Raw genomic sequence first — 19,435 nt, 5'->3', positions numbered from 1 at the left:
CAGGGCACCATAAGTGATGGTGCAGGTACCCGGAGTATCGGCCTACCACCTGTAGGAAGTGGAAAAAACCGGGATGGAAACCTGGAAGGAGAGTCGTGTGGAGAGAGAGAGGGCCGACCTCGGAGGCACAGTGGCTGACACTTGAGGGTTCAGCCATCTGAGGTGGCCTGGGCAAAGCCTCAGGGAGAGGAACACCCTGACCCTCTGACCTCCTGCGACGGCTCCCCATTGGCCAAACTCTATGGGGATTGGGAAGACATGGGGACACCGATGAAGCCCACCAGGTCAGCCTCACCAACAGAAGGAGGCTAGCGGGGCAAATGGAACTGCTAAGTGGCAGAGCCAGGATCTGAACACGGTACTTGATGACTGATGTGGCTGGATCTTTGGAATATGTATTCATTCAACAAACATTTGATTTCCACTCTGAAAAGCACCGTGTGAGGGGCTGAGTATTCTGATGTGGTAGCATCTCCCACTGAAGGACCCATTGAGCCCTGGTCTGGGGCTTCCCATGTGGAACTCTTACAGTCATCCTAGAAGGTGGGTGGCGTTATCTTCATCTGATAGGCAGGCTGTCCACAGGGGAGGTGGGCTTGCCCAGGGTCACGGGGGGTCAGGACTGAGATCCCATTACCCATCTGACCCCATGCCCGCATTCTTCACATGTTGCCCCTGAGAGCAGCCCCTTCCCACAAGGAAGTCTAACTGGGGAGAAAACCAGTCTGTTAGTGGTGAAGACTCTCCTTCCAGAATTTTAATATTTCCCACCTTAGGACAAGGACTAAAATAGCATCACTGCTCTTAAATGATGAGGCAAGAATTGGAGACTGTCTGGTGTGGGGTGTGAGGCCGTGCTGAGCTGGGGAAGTGCAGATACCCACAGCCCAGCATGAGCGGCTTCAGGAAGGAAGACCCCGGCCCACGAGATGAAGGGGGCCCTGGAGGACCACGCGGTCCAGGCCCAGAAGGGAGTTCCTCAGGCAGAGCTGCAGTTTGTTTCTTGTGGGATGGGGCCCTGGACTTGCACATGATGAAAACACAAGGTGGCAGGTCCGAGAGGAAAGGCCCAGAACGGGGAAGGTGCGAGAGCTGGCGCTGGGGGCCGTGGTGGAGGCGCCAGCGAGCCGTCCGGCTTCTGTGTCCGGTTCCCTCCCCCGCCCCGCCCCCGCCCCGGGACACAGGGCACAGGCGGGTCTCTCTGGTGCTCGGGGACAGGGCAGGGATAAAACTTACTTACGTAGATGGGTCAGGCAACTCGACCTCACAGTCTGCGTGTGATTCTCCGAGTGTGGTCCCTGGACCAGCAGCACCGACATCCCCTTGGAACTTGTTAGAAATGCAAGCTCGAGGGACCACGCCAGGCCTACAGGGACAGCAGCTCTGGGCGTGGGGGCCAGAAGCCTGCTCCCCCCCAGCCCTGGAGGTGCCTCTGAGGCAGCCTCCGGTCTGAGAACCATTGCTGTGGTGTCACGGATCCAGAGCCCCGCGGGGGACTCGAAGGTCGTCAGTGCGGCCGGAGGAGGGGCCGCGGGGAGCGGTGGGCGCTGGGACAGCCTGTGACAGACCCTGATTGGCGCGGGCCAGGCTGTCGGTATCGGCAGTGGCACAGGTGAGACTACAGGCCGCTCCGGCCGGAACTCAGCGGAGACAGAAAAGCAGGGCTGGAACAGAGGGGATCAAGGGGACAGCTAGGACTTCGAAGGCGGTCAGCGGCACCCAGTTTTTACCAACTCACTTGGATTCTCACCCATTTTCTTCCTGTTCTAATTCACTTTTCTGACGCAAAGACACCGGGGACGTGGGGAGGTCAGAGGAGGCTTCGCGAAGGGAAGGGGCACGTTAAAAGGAGGCTTCCCGGCAGAGGGGTCGCTGTCTCGTTGAGGACTTTAGGTGGGTGCGCGTGGCGTTTCCCGGGAGCCTTGTGTGCCGGGGCCGGGCGGGAGGAAGGGCGGCCCGGGGAACAGGACGGGCGTGGGACCTCACTGTGTAGCAGGCACTCTTAAGCGTTTTCTGTTTAACCCCCATCCAAACCCTCTGACCTTGTGAGATGGTGAAGTTTGGATTCTATCCCGTGGGCATCGGGCAGCCTTTTTAAATCTTTTAAGGAGGAAATGGTTCCGGCAGATTTTCGGAGCCTCTGGCTCTCCATCCTGACCACACACGCGAGTTGCCCGAGCAGGTGATTGAAAGAAAATGCAGCCACCAGCCCAGCCCGACTCGGAGAAGCGGCCCAGGCCTGGGACTGGGATGTTGGACGGGGCCGGAGGGTCTGGACAGCACACCCGACGGCCTGACCAACACGGAGGGTCTGAGCTTAACTCAGACGAAAGCATTTTAAGTACTTGACTCTAACGGCGGCATTTTGTTTTCTTTCAGGAACGTTCTCACGGCCGGTGAGTATCCTTTCTACTTCTCCACGTAGCTTCATGATGTAAACTTTACAACCTGTTTTGCCCGTAAATGTTCACAGCTGTGCTTCATTTGCTTAACAAATGCACCTCATGCATCTCACACCAATGAGGGGACCCTCCTGAGTTCCCGTGTGACATTTCTTCTCTTTAGGAAATGCTCTGTACAGGCATACCTCGTTTTATTGTGCTTCCCAGAGACTGTGTTTCTGTATAGATTGAAGGTTTGTGCTAACCCTGTGTTGTCAGATGATGGTTAGCATTTTTCAGCAGCAAAGCATTCGTAACTTAAGGTATGTACCTTATTTTTTTAGGCATAAGGCTATTGCACACTTAACAGACCACAGTATAGGTAAACGTAACTTTCATATGCACTGGGAAACCCAAAACTTTGTATGACTTGTTTTATTGCAATTATTACTTTATTGCGATGGTCTGGAACCAAACCCACAATATCTCTGAGGTCTGCCTGTCTAGCTTTTCTCAGACTAACAGTAAAACTATAAAACAAGAAAATCTTCATTTCATTGTTGTCTCTATGTAGAGTGTAAGGGAATGAAACTTTTTAATTCTTGATTCCACCTCCGGAGTGCCTCTGATAAGTTACTAAACACGCATCCGCTACTTTCCATGCCGTTAGCCCTCACTGGCGAATATGGACCAGTGAGGAGCTTGTTTCAAACGCAGACTGTTTCTCTTTGTCAGAGCTGCTTTGGTTATCCCGTGAGCATCTTCTTCATCGTGATCAATGAGTTCTGTGAAAGATTTTCCTACTATGGAATGAGAGGTAACTCTTCAACACTCTCCCCACCCCCCGTCAGTGAAGAGCTTGAGTTACTGTAGCCACTGCTAACTTTGTTGCCCTCTCGTCCTCCACCACCCTCGGCAAAAAGCGATCCTGATTCTGTACTTTCAAAGTTTCCTCCACTGGAACGACAATCTGAGCACCGCCATCTATCACACGTTTGTGGCTCTGTGCTACCTGACGCCCATTCTCGGAGCTCTCATTGCCGACTCCTGGCTGGGGAAGTTCAAGTGAGTCGTGGCAGGTTTCTTGTTAACGAGCAAGCCAACGAGTAATGATAAGCTTTGGGGTTTCGGAGGGTGGGCTAGGGAACGAAGAATCAGGGAACGTAAAACTCTTAGGAGAGAGTCCCAGGCCCTGTTTCTACTCATCCTCATATTGTCAGAATTCGGCAGGGTGAATGCAGGTAGCATCGGTAGGATTTTTTTTCCTCCTCTAAACACTTATAACGTCTTTGTCGCATCTTGAAATAGTAGGAGGGATAGCGTCTGTTGTTAATGACGCGTGAGAAATTAAGGGCTGGGAGAACAAAAAGCTCCCTCAAAACAACCCAGCTGCTGAAAGGCTCAAACTGCTGGACCACAAGCACGGGGTGCTCAACCAATCCTGCAGGAAGAGCTCCAAGAGTGCGCTCGATGCGGGGGCAGGGGGCGGGTCGTTGGGACATTTCCTTGGACTTAACACAGAAGGAAGTAAAGGCTCTTCCAGGTCAAATGCATGACACGGGCAGAGGCAGGAATATTCACTATCTCAAAATTACTCAATATAATTCAAAAATAACCAATGGACCACTCCTGCCCGAATATTGTTACCAGGTGCAAGATAAATATCTCTGACTATTTAAAGATACAGGTCATCATTTCAGTAGCTAGGTAACAATAGACACTGAGTCTTTCAAATAGTTGAAAGAAAGAACAGATCTTCTGCCTCCCCAGGTTCTCGCAGCCAAAACTTCGCTCAGTGCTTACATGCTGAGGAACAAATTCTTCAGCAGGCTCTGCCTTGCAAAGGTTTATCAGGTAATTGTCCCAGTTTGAGAAACAAGGAGAATCGCGACTGGGCTTTTGAAAGTTGGAAGCAGAGGCCTTTTCGCGCTGGCGTAGGAAGTGTATGGCTCTTGTACAATTAACTTGGATTCTCTTGACCTCTTTTAACACAGGACAATTGTGTCGCTGTCCATTGTCTACACCATTGGACAAGTAGTCATTGCAGTGAGCTCAATTAATGACCTCGTGGACTTCAACCACGATGGAAACCCTGACAATATTTCTGTGCACGTGTGAGTTGATGTTAACTGCGGCCCTACCCCATCCTCTCACTAGTTGCTTGTTTGGTGCTGTAATTTAAAAAAAAAATTTTTTTTATTGAAGCATAGTTGATTTACAATGTGTTAGTTTCTGATGTGCAGCAAAGTGACTCAGTTATACATTTATATATTCTTTTTCATATTCTTTTCCATTATGGTTTATTACAAGATATTGAATATAGTTCTCTGTGCTGTACAGTAGGACCTTGTTGTTTATCTTTTTTCTTCTTTTTTTGCGGTACACGGGCCTCTCACTGCTGTGGCCTCTCCGGTTGCGGAACACAGGCTCCGGACACGCAGCCCCAACGGCCATGGCTCACGGGCCCAGCTGCTCCGCGGCATATGGGGTCTTCCCGGACCGGGGCACAAACCCGCGTCCCCTGCATCGGCAGGCAGACTCTCAACCACTGCGCCACCAGGGAAGCCCTGTTTATCTATTTCATGTATAGTAGTTGGTATCTGCTGATCCCAAACTCCTAATTTATCCCTCCCCCCTTTGGTGCTCTAATTTTTAATCATTTTCCTTGAACCTTCACCATAAGTGTAAGGAAAGCTTTCCACCCTCATCAGTGTAGAGAAAGGTGTTGAATTGACTCAGAGTTGGGTCCTCAGTATGTCACCATCCTAACAGTTGTCTGGAGTCATTGCTCACTTGAAGGCTTGGTGTCTTGGGTGCATCTCCCATGAGGCGTGGTCAGTGCACAGGATGTTTGTATTAATCTCCATCTTCCCTAGAGGGACATGAACTCCCACAGACCTTGATCCTCAATTGCCCCAGGTTTCCTCAAGACTCTGTACCTTTGATTTTCTGTCTTGTACCACATTTCTGCTCATTTTTCGGTAACTCAGTTTCATAAATATTTTTTCTAGCCCTATGTTCTGCTTTCTTGATGAACAGTGCTATTGACAACTGCTCCTCTGTGAGATGAATTTCCCTTCATGGCAGTCTGGCCTAGCAGACAAGTTGTAAAGATTTATTTCGTTTTCTGTTCTTTTGTTTCGATTCCTCGATCTATGAGTAAACCATCTAATGGGTTGGGAAAGTATTATTGAAATTCAAATTAGTATCTGCAGTATCTGTGTTTCTGGTTTGTTAGTCAATCAGATTGCCACCCAGGCTAGGTCCCTGGATGTGAACCCGTGGTGTCCCCAGGGAGCTGTGTAGGTGGAGGGGAGTGGGTATAAGCAGGGTATAATCCACAGCTCAGATTACCAGGATCTGAGTCCCACAGAGGAGCTGTAGGACCCAGGCCAACTTATCTCCTCCACACCTCAGTTTTCTAATCAACAATATCAATTAAGAACATGGAGTTCGGCGCCAGGCCATATGGGTTCAGGTTCTGCCTGTGCCTCTGACTAGTGTTGATCTTCAGCAAGATTCTTAACCTCTGTGCCCAGTTGTCCTTATTTGTAATAGTACCTGCCTGTGCGTTAATCCAGGTAGAACACCTAGAGCACTGCCTGGCAAGCAGTAGGTACTCAAGAAAGCTTAGTGACTTATTTTATTTCACGGGGTTAGTATTGAAACCTGCCTACAGTCCTCACGAGAGTGCACGGTATATAATATTCAACCGGCCATGTTTTTGTTGTCCTTTAAAATGCTCAGAGTGACACCGCCAAACACAAGTTGTTTTAAGAGGCAAGCAAGATGAAAGAGGTGCTTCTGCCAGTTAGTCTAGGAAGATGGGCATGATTTTTTAAAGAATTCTTTCTATGTGCAGTATCTTCCTTGACTTTATCTGTTTCATAAAATATTTTTTTAGCATTTTAAAACAATATTAGCAATCAAGAAGATATGGAATCAACACTTATAAAACCTGAAATTTGTAGTAACCTATTGTAAATCTAACAAAATGAGGGTTGGTAAATTCTGTGAGTGCTTTTCTTCAATTCAGGAGATAAAACACAGATAACTTGGAAAACACAAAAGTAAATTTAAAAAATTTAAGTTTAGGGCTTCCCTGGTGGCGCAGTGGCTGAGAGTCCGCCTGCCGATTCAGGGGACGTGGGTTCGTGCCCCGGTCCGGGAAGATCCCACATGCCGCGGAGCGGCTGGGTCCATGAGCCATGGCCGCTGAGCCTGCGCGTCCGGAGCCTGTGCTCCACACAGGAGAGGCCACAACAGTGAGAGGCCCGTGTACCGCAAAAAAAAAACAAAAAAAACAAAAAAACCCCAACTCTTTAATCCCTTTTATTATTATAAATAATCTCTTTTTTATTATAAAAAGTTATAGTAATAAACATTTTGCTCTGCTTTTTTCAGTCTTCTGTACTTTGTGAACAAGTTAAGATCCTACTACATAACCTGCTATTCTGCTTTGCAATTAAATCATGTTTTCTAATGTCTTTTAATGACTATTATTAGTCTGTTATGACTGTACCAGAGACAATGCTTAAAATTTCACTTACCCATTCTTTTGCTAAAAATCATAAGGCTACAAAAGAACTTCATACCTAAATCTTTGTTCCGAATTCAAGCCATTTCTTTAAATTTTCTAGATGGTAAATTATTAGATAAAAGTATGAATTTGAAGACCCTTGAGTTCAAGTTTCATTCAACTGTCAAGACTGCATTTCTTGAATTATCTTCTGATACAGGTTGAATCCCTTCTCTGTGTTCCTGGTCCTCTTAGGGAAATTAGGGGAAAGAGAGGCCGATGATTTTAAGGATCTCACATTTCAGCAATACCCATCTCTTTCCCTAGGGCACTGTCCATGGTTGGCCTGGCCCTGATAGCTCTGGGTACCGGAGGGATAAAGCCTTGTGTGTCTGCATTTGGTGGAGATCAGTTTGAAAAGGGCCAGGTGAGAGCATGCGTCACCACAGAAACCATGTAAGTGATTATAAACACCGAGGAATCAAATTCCATGGTCAAAGTGTATTCTCCATTGGAGGCTGTTCGAGTACACATGAAAGTAAGACACTGACCAAAGCTAAGTTCAAAGTCAAGTCAGATCATCGGCTACAGTTGATCCGTTACTGTATTGCCAAAATCACCCTACCTTATCCTTTTTTATTACAGGAAAAACAAAGAAACAGATTTTTTTCCATCTTTTATTTGGCCATTAATGCTGGAAGTTTGCTGTCTACTATCATCACTCCCATGCTCAGAGGTAAAAAATATCTGAAGTGGACCTTGGTTTTTCTTTTTTTAATTGTGAAGAGAAGTCAGGTGAAAAGGTTGAGTCCTTGTTGGTTTGTCCTGTCCCACAATTCTCCCACGATGCCTCAGCTGTCACACACATCCTAGAGGATACAGTGAAATCTGGAATGCCAGCTACTTTTCTTTCAAGATTTAACTGCTAATCTTATTTGAATCCCTTATCCCAGTGACCCCTGAAGAAGTTAAACCGTCCTTAGCATAGCAATCGATTTTTCTAACTTATTATTAATGCAAAGTCCTTACTCATGGTAAGAGATAAGACAAGAGAGGCTGTTTGGAAACCACAGCGGGTGGGCCATAGTTGACATTTTTGCCTTCAAGCTTTGCTCCCCAGTGACGTTCAGCGAGCCAGGAAGAATTTAGCAGGCAAGGTTTTATTCTTTGCTTTCCCATCATCTCAGATATTTCTAAAAGAACTGCCCCCAAGGAAGAGAATGGGGCAGCGTCTGTCATCAGCTCACAGTTTTGTGCTTGTCAGCACTCCATTGAGGGTTTATGAATTTCCCATATGGAAGGGAATATTTGGGGACAAATTAGACCAAAACAGGACTATGGTGTCCACACCTCGAGTCAGAATAAACTATGAAAGAAGATAATTTATGGAGTTTATGTATTTCTGCCTGTAGTAGCACTTTGAAGATGACACTTAAACCCCATTCCAACTTGCTTTGTATGAAAATGTACTAGCTTTTATTCTTACATTATGTTTTCTCACCCCCTAACCTCCCCCGCCTCCAGGTTCTACTAGAATATGTGTTGTGCATGTTTGAATTAGAAAATGTGTAATAGGATAATTTTTAAGGGAACATCATGGCTCTCATACAGATATAACGTCAGCATGACAGAGATTTTATGTAACTTATTAGTTGATGAGGGAACTGGAAAGCTGCTACAATCAGTTCAAATAAGGATTTGACTAACAGAGATTTAGGTTCTTTACTGGATGGGGGGATTATTTTGCATTGCTGTGAATAGGAATCATTTGTACAGTAACGAACAGGAAACATTTGTATGACTATAGTTTTCTGCCTAGTTAAGTTCTTTCTCTGCAGAACTGTGAAACAGTTGGTCAAAAACAAAGACAAACCCCTTTAGGATCAGATGATTCCTGGAGGCTCCAGAACTCCATTGAAAGGACTTCCAGTAATTTCTGTTGCCCCTTCCAGAGTCTTAATTTTTTCCCTACCAACCCTAGGATTTCAGAGCTAAAGTAGATCTTCAGACAGGAGTTAGGAGACTATGGCCCACAGGCCAAATCCAGAGATCTGGACAAGACCATCCATGTGTGTATCGTCTATGGCTGCTTTCACCTACAAAGGCAGGGCTGAGTAGTTAGGACAGGTCCACAGCCTAAAAGATTAACTATCTGGCTGTTCACAAAAAAGTTTATTGACCCCTACCCTGGGTCATCTAATTGTTTTCTAATTGGCATGAATTCAGGGACATATAATCCTGATTTTCCAGGGCCCTTTGATTTTACTTTCTGAGTCCCACTTTCTCCATATTATTGTGTCTAGGTCATTTTCGTCTCTCCCAGTAAGTCAGTCCACAGAACATAAGGATTCCCACTGATTTTGGCTTAGCTGGTATCAGACGTCTATTTAGTGGCTAAGGTCAGAACCCGCCTCCATCTCCTGCTCTTTCTACTGCAAAGCCGTTTGCTCAGCCTTGTAGTAGACATCGGTCTACTGCAATGACCGTCTACTTGCAATGACATCAGTAAGGCAAATGGATAAGTCTAGAACATTAAGTGAAAACAATATGTAAGAACCAGTTAGGGATTTACAAAACCGGGAAATAGATGAGTATTACCATTGCCATACTGAATTTTAATCTTGTCATTTCTCCCCAGTTCAAGAATGTGGAATTCACAGTAAAAAAGCTTGTTACCCATTGGCGTTTGGGGTTCCTGCTGCCCTTATGGCTGTATCTCTGAGTAAGTAGAAATCAGTTGAATTACTACAGTCCTGTGATCAGGTCAGGCCTTCATATTAATTGTTGTGACCAGTTTTTAAAAGTTCATGTAACAAATTGTAATAGTAAGTAATACAAAGAATTGCTATCCCATGTTAAACATACGCTGAGAATTCAAAGAAAGTAGAGTTGGCGTGTTGTTTCAGAGAAAGTAGGATCAAAAAAGAGTCCAGAGGAAAGGGGATCAACTGAGTTGGACATTTAAAGGTTTGAAACTATTTAGGCAGATTAAGAAGAAGGTGATAGAATCTGCTAGACTAGGTGAAACCATGGCTGAAAGCTTTTGTTCTTATCAACATGTGCGCATCTACAACTTGCCTGAAGACATGGCAACCTGGTCCAATTGTCACTTAAATATTTCCAGTGAACATCTAGTTTTCCATAATGTATCATCTCTAAATGTTTCTACAAGACTGTCTTCCCTCTGGGAGGAATATATGTGTATAGTCATTTGCACATAAGTTCTTGGCATTGGCTTTTTAGGAGGTCTGAAGAGTTTTCTACAAGGGATAGTCCAGTTTAAAAGATGGTAGGTGTCTTCATTTCCTTGGGCTGCCATGACAAAATGTCACAGACTGAGTAGCTTAAACAACAGAAATTTATTAATTGTCTTACAGTTCTGGAGGCTGGAAGTCCAAGATCAATCTGTCAGCAGGGCCATGCTTCCTCTGAAGGCCCTAGGGAAGAATCTCTTCCAGGCTCCCCTGCTACCTCTAATCGTTCCCTGGCTTGTGGCAGTATAACTTCAGTCGGTCCACAGCCTTCCCCCTGTGCGTGCATCTGTGTCCAAATGTCCCCTTTTGATAAGGACACCAGTCATTTTGGAGTAGGACCCACCCTAATGACTTCTCCTTAACTTCATCATCTGCAAAGATTGGATTTCCAAATGAGGTAACATTCTGAGGTCCTGGGGACAGGGACTTCAACATCTTTTGGGGAGAACACAGTTCAATCTACAACAGAAGCAAAAGAAGGAAACAGAACCCAATAACCATCTCAAGCCTTCATAGCATCTCCTCCCTCTCAGATGAGGTAGCAGTCAGCACTATCACGTTCTCTGATTTTTTTTTTACCAGTTTTTAATAGTATTGAGTATGCCCTTTTTCATCTCTTTTGCTCATGTTGTAGTAATTTAGCTTTATCCTTACACTTAGGCGAAAGCTCAGGATTCGCCCCCTTTTTAACATCCATTTTCTTCTGTAATTGTTTAAATATTGCCACTCTCCCCTAGAAGGCTTATATATGCCTTCTCTCCTTCAATTCTGGGTAAAGAGATAGGTTTTCAAAAACTATTGTTTTATGCCAGATGCTGTGTTAAATTGGCATCAGGTAAATTCTCTTTTCGTCCCTGTGAGTCATCCTTACATCAAAGATTATGCTTTTTCTTATAATGGATTTGAGAAGAGGCCAAATCCTATGCCTTACCATCCTCTCTAGAAGTTCCTATCGGCAACAGTCCTATGCTTGAACAAGTTCATTAGTTAATCAGAAGCTTAAAGATTAAAATATTGGTTGACAAAAAGAGGTAAACTCAAATGGAATACTCAACTGGGTATTCCATGTCTGGATTGAGGGAAATTAGCATTGGGTGAGAATACAAGTAAACTCCTCTTCCTTTAACTGCAAAGAACATCTACAATCCAGGCACACACTTGGAGATATGCTTGAGAGTTGGCAAAACTTCATGTCTTCTTAAATTGGGGAAAACAAGTAGAAGTCAAGCAATTCGTCGATGTTTTAAAATTATTGAATTGTGATATTGGATAATCAGAAATCCCAGCATAGAGATTATGGTTTTCAGAGTCTCTTGCAGAAAGGCTTTTTTTTCCCTCTAAATTATTTTCACAGTATTATGCATTTTATAAGAAGGTCCATGGAAGAATGGCCTCATTGAAAAAGAACTTTTTAACTTTTCATAAAACTGTAACTGCACATGCAGTTAATGGTAACTGTTTCTGTACCATGACCACAGAATAAATTCTGCCATATGTGATTAAGTAGAAGTTTCAACAGATTAGTTCCTATTTTTGTCTGAAGATTTAAAAAAAAGAAGAAACTTTCTCTTGCTATTGCAGCCAGAAAATTAAAGCTGTGTTCTATGTATTTGTAGAATAATGCATTAATCTGCTTTGTGAAAGCATTTATCCCTGTAAAGAGGGATAGAACTTGTGCTCAAATAGCTCTACCGAGTGTCTGCCAGCTGCCCCAAGTTCTGGGAAGGAGATAGTATTAGGCTTCAATGTTCGTATATGAGAACACAATATAATATTACTCAGAAGCTGCTGTGATCATTAGAATCAAAAGCACTCTGGAAACCAGGAGAGAGGGAGGTAAACCAACACTAATGAGTAATCCCGGTATCTCCAGAACAAGGTTGTAACTCAAATAAAAACACATATTCTAGTTCACAGATAGTTCTGTCAAACTCCCTGTTGACTTATCTTCTTTTGCCCTCCCCAGTTGTATTTGTCATTGGCAGTGGAATGTACAAGAAGGTCCAGCCCCAGGGTAATGTCATGGCTAAAGTCGCCAGGTGTATTGGGGTAAGTATTTCAGTAGTCTTCTCTCTCAATCACATTTAGTCACCCCAGAGCCTTCTACCTCCTTTAAATTAAAATTCAATGAACCTTTGACTTTCCTTTAGACATTTTATTCTTGTTCTTTCCTTTTTTGATAAATTGAAGTTTCTTATAAAACTCACCAAATGGAAAAGGACACAAACAGAACTCAAAAAGGGAAGGATGGAAATGGCTATTGAACTTATAAAATAAGATCAGTGGTGATAGAAAAGCAAATCAAAGGGACTCTTTACCTCTTAAAATGATAGACAACATCTGATGTTTGTCAGGGAGCAGTGAAACAAAAATGGAGAGGTCTGGTTTCATAGTGTATATCCAGAGTCTGAAGTGTGGAAAGTGTCAGTAATCCTACGTGCAGGAACTAAGGCCAAGAAAATAACTTTTAAAAATGAACACAGCGTCACATGAAAAGATTATCAATGTATGTAATACTTAGAAAAAAATTTATGACAAAAATTGAAGTCCAGCAAGTTGCTGAAAATAGAACAGTGTTTAACTTATAGTGCATCTATGTCATACTACGCAGACATCAGGAGTCTTGTTTCCAAGACTATTTCACCAAATAGGAACATGCGGAATATGGTTTCTTCCATGTGCATCTACACGGTATGTGTCCACACAGGCACATTTTAAGGCAGGAAATCAATATTGAGTGTAGGAATTTTTAAATAATGGAGTCAAATAACTTTATTCTCAAATGTGCTACCCATTTTTTTTTAAAGGAATATCTACATTGTATAATCAGGGAGTAATGTGTCACTCATTTTTTTTAAGTGTGGGTAATCTTTTGGATGTAAAGGCAGCCTTAAGATAATTTTAGTCACTTACTTTCCCCTTTTCCTGATGTTATTGTGTTAAACTATACATGTATACTTTATCAAAGTCAAAAATTCTCCCGCCTCGCTGCTATTCCCTTTTCCTCCTACACTTTCCTCTAACATTGGAACTATTCCCACCACAAAGCTTTTTCCAGTCTAATAGGAATGATCCAATTCCAGTGATCTCTAAGTTCTTTCTTCCCAAGTAACTGATGACTTAGCCCCAACACCAAAAGAACAATTTCAAGCTATTTAGTCATGAAAATGATATTGTTATTTCCCAGCATCCTAAGTCACCTTGTAGCTTTGAGTTATTGCTTTTAAGTCACAAAGTCACATGCATGTCCCCAGCTGGCATCACCATCGCCTTCTCCTGCTGTTACATCACTGTGAATGCACTTTGCTTTCCTAAAGGCATCTTACAAACAAGGAATCTTGGAAGCCTCTAATTTTGTAATGGGTGGTGGTAGGTAGGTATGTTTTTTGGATCAGTGTTACCATGTTTTAAAGTATGTTCAACTATAATCTTTATTTTCTTCTACTTCTGTTTCTATGTAGTGAGTTCTCCCTCTCCTTCATGTGACTGTAATACATTATAATAGGCCTTCACCATCCAGTATGGTAGCCACTAGCCATGTGTGGCTATCGAACACTTGAAATGTGGCAAGTGCAACTGGGGAACAGAATTTTAAATTGGATTTCACTTAAATTAATTTAAATTATGTAATTTCTTATACACGTATTTCTATGTAGTGGGTTCTCTTAAATTTCAAAACCAGTACTCAATTCAGTTATTGGACAGCTTTTAAATATGTTTGAAACAACTTAGGTGTGTAAGTCTAGTTTTTCAAGCATAAATTTTAGACAGTGTAAATACAGATCAAACATTTCTGGTAAAAATTTAGCATCCAAATTGAAATGTGGCGTAAGCGTGAAGTATACCCTAGATTTTGAAGACTTGGTATGAAAAGAGAATGTAAATTTTTTCACTAATTTTTTAACATTGAGTACATGTTAAGACCATACTTGGGGTTTGTTGGGTTAAATAAAATATATTTAAAATGAATTTCACCTGTTTCCCTTTTACTTGTTAACATGGCTACCAGAAAACTCAAATGGCAAATGTGTCATGTGTTGTATTTCTACTGAACGCTCCTCTCTAGAGAATCCGGAGAGTAAAGTAGTAAGTAACAGCGTGATTTCGTTTACCCCAGCTCAAACGCTCTCAGTTAGTGAGAGGTTTGAAATAAATGCATGTCATGCCTTTAGCATCATCATTATACTAACATCTACAATTTTATATTTTGCTTCTCTTGTAAGTCTTCCATTAAAGGGAGTTTCATTGAAATGTGTTGCACTGATAAAGGAATCAGTTCTGTTTTGAAATCTGATTGTTCTTCCTTCCTTCAGTTTGCCATCAAAAATAGGGTTAAGCATCGGAGTAAGAAATTTCCCAAGAGGGAGCATTGGCTGGACTGGGCTAACGAGAAATACGACGTAAGTGATAATTACAGCCTCAACGGCCCCAGTGATCGTAATGCGTATTATTAAATAGGCTACATGGACAGAATTATCAGTCGTATCTTCATAAACTTTATTAGCATTTTAAATAAGACTCTGTGTGAGAGTGCTTATTTATATTGAAAAGACCTTGAGAAACAATGGATATAATTTATCTGGAAACAATATTACCTCTTCATAGTTATTCATGTGGAATAATCTGCCGTTCGTTATATGTCATTATGACCACATAACTTTAGTTTGAATATCGAAGGGTTAAGTGATGGTGGTGGGATTTACATTTAGTGAATTTACACTTAAATTTGAACAATTTACCTCCTAAAGATGTTTTCACTCTTATTTTCAACACCTTAGGAATTTGGGGTTTTCTAAAGAAACCTGTGATAGGGTTCTTGGAACAATTACTCACCTCCCAGCTTGTCTCTAGATGCAAATATGTCTACGCTGAAAATAGCATTGGCTGAGAGCTCTGGCACAGGTCATGTCTGATTTGTCCCCGCACTCACTCCAACTGCAGGAGCAGCTCATCTCTCAAATTAAGATGGTTACAAGAGTGATGTTCCTGTATATTCCTCTCCCCATGTTCTGGGCCTTGTTTGATCAGCAGGTAATATGAAACTGTGTTTCTGTACATCTTCATTAACAAAACATTCTTTGGGCATTACCGCATGGCAAGCTGTACCTACTTAGTATTTAGCTCCTGAAAATGTTCTCTTCCAGTTCCTTTTTTACATTTCATTTATTTGGTAACTGTTCGATCACCTAGGGTTTCTTTCTTTCTTTCTCCCCCTTTTTTTTTCAATTACCTAGAGGGTTCTATCCACATTTCTGTGACAAAACAATGAAGAAAAGTAGGCGGGGTCGAGTAGGGGAGCCTTGGGAAAGACAAGTATCCAGGACTCCTGCCAGCCAAATTGAGAATTCAGAGCTTTTCTCCTGATACAGCATGTAAAAGCTGCACTGTACTGTCTTTTATGGGATACACAGAATATTTAGACTGAGAGGGACTTGATATCTTCCACGCTGAAACGGGATTCTTGGGCTAGAAGCACCATCCAGAAATGTGAAATGCCTGCCAAAGTCATTCTAATCAGAGCAGGAGCTGGAACACATCATTGACTTGTCACCCTGCTCTTTCTCCCACAGCTGGAAGATGCGTGCCTAGGAATTTTTCTAAATAGGGTTAGAAAACCCAATGCATGACTCTCAGTAGCCAAAGTGATAAGCTATCCTTTCTTTTAGAAACCGGGGTTTAAGAAGAAATTTACACACGTGTATGGTTTTATTGTACAGGAGGGATTATTAAAAGGGTAAACCATCTCTTGGAAAAAACTGAGAATAGACATTAATCTCCTTATTTGTAAGTATAAAATTTAGACCAACATCTTAAGAACAAGTTTTGCATGTTGGGCGGGAACTGGTTATTAGAATCAGGCTTGCACTAGAAATGCACTGAGCACCTTTTATCTGTGTGACTTGGCGTAATCCCTTAACCCTTCTGAAAGGGTAATAACCCAGGGCAAGGCTGTGAGGATCAAAAGAGAGAATGTATAGTAAGTAATCAGTGACTGGCTTGTATTAAGAACTCAGCCGGTGGCATATTTCCTGACTTTCGATGATGTTCTCCTAGTAGAGATGATAGATTATGTTGAAAAGTTCACATATCCAGTTCTCCATGGAATATATAACATATACTTGTACAGTCCTGCATCATCTTTTACTACAAAACAGGTTGAATATAAGTAGGCTGCCCAGGTTTAAATCCATCACTCTCTTGATGGAATTACATTTTAGGACAACCTAGGCTGTCAACGATAGGCTTTTTTTTTTTTTTTTCCACATTTGCATTATATCACCATTTTACTTCTTAAAATTTACTTTAATGACAATGATACTCCCTTCTTGTTTTTTGTTTGTTTGTTTTTGTGTTTTAACATAACAGTAGGCTCTTAACAGTAATAATGTTCCTGAAACTGTGATCCCAGTGAACATAAAATAGCCTCAGGGTGTGAAGATGCTTTCACCTTGCAGGTGATGTCAACTTCCCAGCAAACCTCAGAAATGCATTTCTGTCTCTATGAAGGAGAGCTTATCTCAAAGTAGTACTTTGTAGGCTCTCTGTGAGTGGTTGGAGTACTATTTGTTGTTAACTGAACAGCAGAAATGCAAGTTGTTTCTTCTTACCTACAATCACAGTGGAACTGGGAGAGGAGCCTGATACTGAAGAACATCTTTAAACCCCATAGCAATTCAGACCTCATTCCTGATTTGGAAAAGACTCCACACTGGCTTATAAAACGCTTAAAACCCACATTCCCAGATGACGCAGTAAACTTAACTTGTTTTTAAGGGCTCCAGGTGGACGCTGCAGGCAACAACTATGAATGGGAAAATTGTAAGTCTGGGACCTGGAGCTATTTTACGGCCCCTGGTCCATATTCCTTTGCTTTAGCCCCTTTGCCCCCTTTTTGCTTCTCTCTCATAACATTCCAACCCCCCAACTGATCCTCTGTGCGAACTTATCAATGAGATTTTCCCCCTCTTTTTAGGGAATTATTGAAATTCAGCCAGATCAGATGCAGGTGAGAGAAAATATTTAAGTCGCTTCCAGAGCTCAGAGCCACCGCTGAGGCAGTAACAGCTCCTCTCCACTTCCTCTGCAGACCGTGAATGCCATCCTGATCGTTATCCTGGTTCCCATCATGGATGCTGTGGTGTATCCTCTGATCGCAAAATGTGGCTTCAATTTCACGTAGGTGACCCTCGGGTTGGGGTTCGGACTCCATGTGTCCGAACTCCCTCAGCTTTGCAAATGGGCTTTGCAAATGGGCTGCACTCCCTCAGCTCCCAGAGCCTCAGCAGAAAGAATGTCTGGCTCCTCTCCCATGACGCCACCTACGTGAGGGAGTTTTCAAAGAAATATTTTCGAATCAGATGTCTATGTGCTGACGTTTCTGAAAATTTGCCCTTAAAATAAAAGTGCTATTAATGGCACCCTGAAAAAGCCTCTCATTAAGGCTCCCTTGTATGTGTAGATGATAGAAATAGTAACTGTGGTCCAAAGTAGTTTCTAGAATTTAAATGTCCAGATGCAGATGAGAAGCTGTAACATTTATCCTCCTTAGTCCTGGTCATGAATAAGAGACAGAGAGACGCTTGGAATCCACGTGTTTTGGAGGGGAGTTGGTTTTGTCTGGGGGAGGCGGGCGGGAGAGGAGCGCTTCCCTTGTGGGTTTACCGTCAGCTTGCTCACCTGCGGCTGGCTGAGAGCCACCCTTCTGCTTGTCCCGCCAGCTCCTTGAAGAAGATGACGGTTGGGATGTTCCTGGCTTCCATGGCTTTTGTGGCAGCTGCAATTGTGCAGGTGGAAATCGAGGTGAGCTGCTTTCTGATTCTCCAGTGGCCTTTCTTGGTGGGTCTGGTGGAGCGTCCTTCTCCAGGACTGAGAGGATGAGGGAGGCCAGGGATTTGCTGATAAACTAAGTCCTGGGGCTGTGGACGATGCGCTGCAGGGCAAAACAGTCCCTTTCAGTCAGCACGCCCTGTGGGTTCTTGTCATTGCAAAGGACGCAGCCAGGAATAGGGCCAAAAAGGTGCACTCAATTAGGAGAAAACTTAGATGGCAGTTACACAGGGGCTTCCGTTTATAATACAGTTTTTATAAGGGGAGGGAAGTTTGTGGAACTTGTTCTTTTGCTATTTAAACTCCTAGGAGATCTGGTTAAAAGAGGTTCGGCACTCACAAAGTCCTTCAAAAATATGTAAATTGTAATGGGAAATTGTTCATGGGAAGATGCCTTTTGTATCCTAACATTCCTGATGATGGTTAGTTCCCAAGCTAATCCACACGTCTGTTGGACTCAAAATGGGACTGAACTAGATTCCTAATGCTGTTCGTCTGAGAGCAGCTCTCAGAAACAGGGTGTTAGGTAGTATGTAAGATGAGAGGTAAAATCTCTCTCTCTGTCTCTCTCTCTCCCCCCTCCCCTCCCCTCCTTTTCCCACACCTGCACCCCCATGTCTCTCTTTTTCTCTGTCTCTTTCTCTGTTTCTGTCTCTGTCCCTCTCCCTCCCTCCCTCCCTTCTCTCTCTTTAAATTTTTAAGCGTGGTAACATACGTATAACATAAAATTTGCCGTCTTAACCATTTCTACGTGTACAGCTTGGTAGCACTAGGTACATCCGTATTGTTGTGACCTCAATCCCTAGAACACTTCTCATCTTGCAGAACTGAAACCTTGTACCCATTAAACAACTCCTCATTCTACGTCCCCCCAGGCCCCCAGCCATGACCATTCTATTTCGTCTCGTTGAATTTGACTGTTCTCTATACCTCATATAAGGGGAGTCATACAGTATTTGTCCTTTTGTGTCTGACTTATTTCACTGAGCACGGTGTCATCAAGTTTCATCCATGTTGTAGCACATGTCAGAATTTCCTTCCTTTTTCAGGCAGAATAATAGTCTTTCATACGGATATAGCACATTTTGTTGATCCATTTATCTGTGGATGGACATTTGGGTCATTCCACCTGTTGGCTGTGGTCAGTAATGCTGCCTTGAGCTTGGGTGTGCTCACTTTCTCTTGGACATCACTAGCTTTATGCTAGTAGGAAATGAATTGTGGGGCTAAAATAGATGTGGATTACTTCAGTGACACTGGGATTTGAGAGAAAAGGCAGAAACCCTGAGCAGGGTGAGAGGCAGGGGGCTCCCAAGCATTGGGAGGGGATATTCAGAGCACTATGTCCAGGGCTGAGGTCTGAGCTTCTAGAGTTACGAGGGAGAGCAGACCTCAGGCGCTACAACAAGATCAACCTTCATTTAGGCGACGGTTACTCTGACCCCTCAGGTATC

General features: G+C 43.2%; 1 protein-coding gene across 1 annotated transcript in view; it reads left to right on the top strand.

Annotated features, from left to right (window-relative positions):
• Positions 1-929: 929 nt before the first annotated feature.
• SLC15A1 (solute carrier family 15 member 1) overlaps positions 930-19,435 on the top strand; it is a 35,613-nt gene continuing 17,107 nt past the window's right edge. Inside the window, exons 1-17 of the mRNA XM_060287855.1 lie at positions 930-994; positions 1,308-1,540; positions 2,109-2,309; positions 2,380-2,396; positions 3,117-3,198; positions 3,305-3,446; positions 4,376-4,495; positions 7,228-7,327; positions 7,546-7,636; positions 9,539-9,622; positions 12,121-12,203; positions 14,468-14,554; positions 15,096-15,185; positions 16,929-16,973; positions 17,128-17,160; positions 17,242-17,330; positions 17,873-17,954. Of these exons, the coding sequence (XP_060143838.1) occupies positions 930-994; positions 1,308-1,540; positions 2,109-2,309; positions 2,380-2,396; positions 3,117-3,198; positions 3,305-3,446; positions 4,376-4,495; positions 7,228-7,327; positions 7,546-7,636; positions 9,539-9,622; positions 12,121-12,203; positions 14,468-14,554; positions 15,096-15,185; positions 16,929-16,973; positions 17,128-17,160; positions 17,242-17,330; positions 17,873-17,954 (1,644 nt within the window). The remainder of the gene's footprint in view (positions 995-1,307; positions 1,541-2,108; positions 2,310-2,379; positions 2,397-3,116; positions 3,199-3,304; positions 3,447-4,375; positions 4,496-7,227; positions 7,328-7,545; positions 7,637-9,538; positions 9,623-12,120; positions 12,204-14,467; positions 14,555-15,095; positions 15,186-16,928; positions 16,974-17,127; positions 17,161-17,241; positions 17,331-17,872; positions 17,955-19,435) is intronic.

Source organism: Globicephala melas, chromosome 18, assembly GCF_963455315.2.
Source record: "Globicephala melas chromosome 18, mGloMel1.2, whole genome shotgun sequence".
Lineage (NCBI taxonomy): Eukaryota > Metazoa > Chordata > Mammalia > Artiodactyla > Delphinidae > Globicephala > Globicephala melas.
The sequence above is the reverse complement of the archived record's forward strand: the minus strand, read 5'-3'. Positions and strand labels throughout refer to the sequence as shown.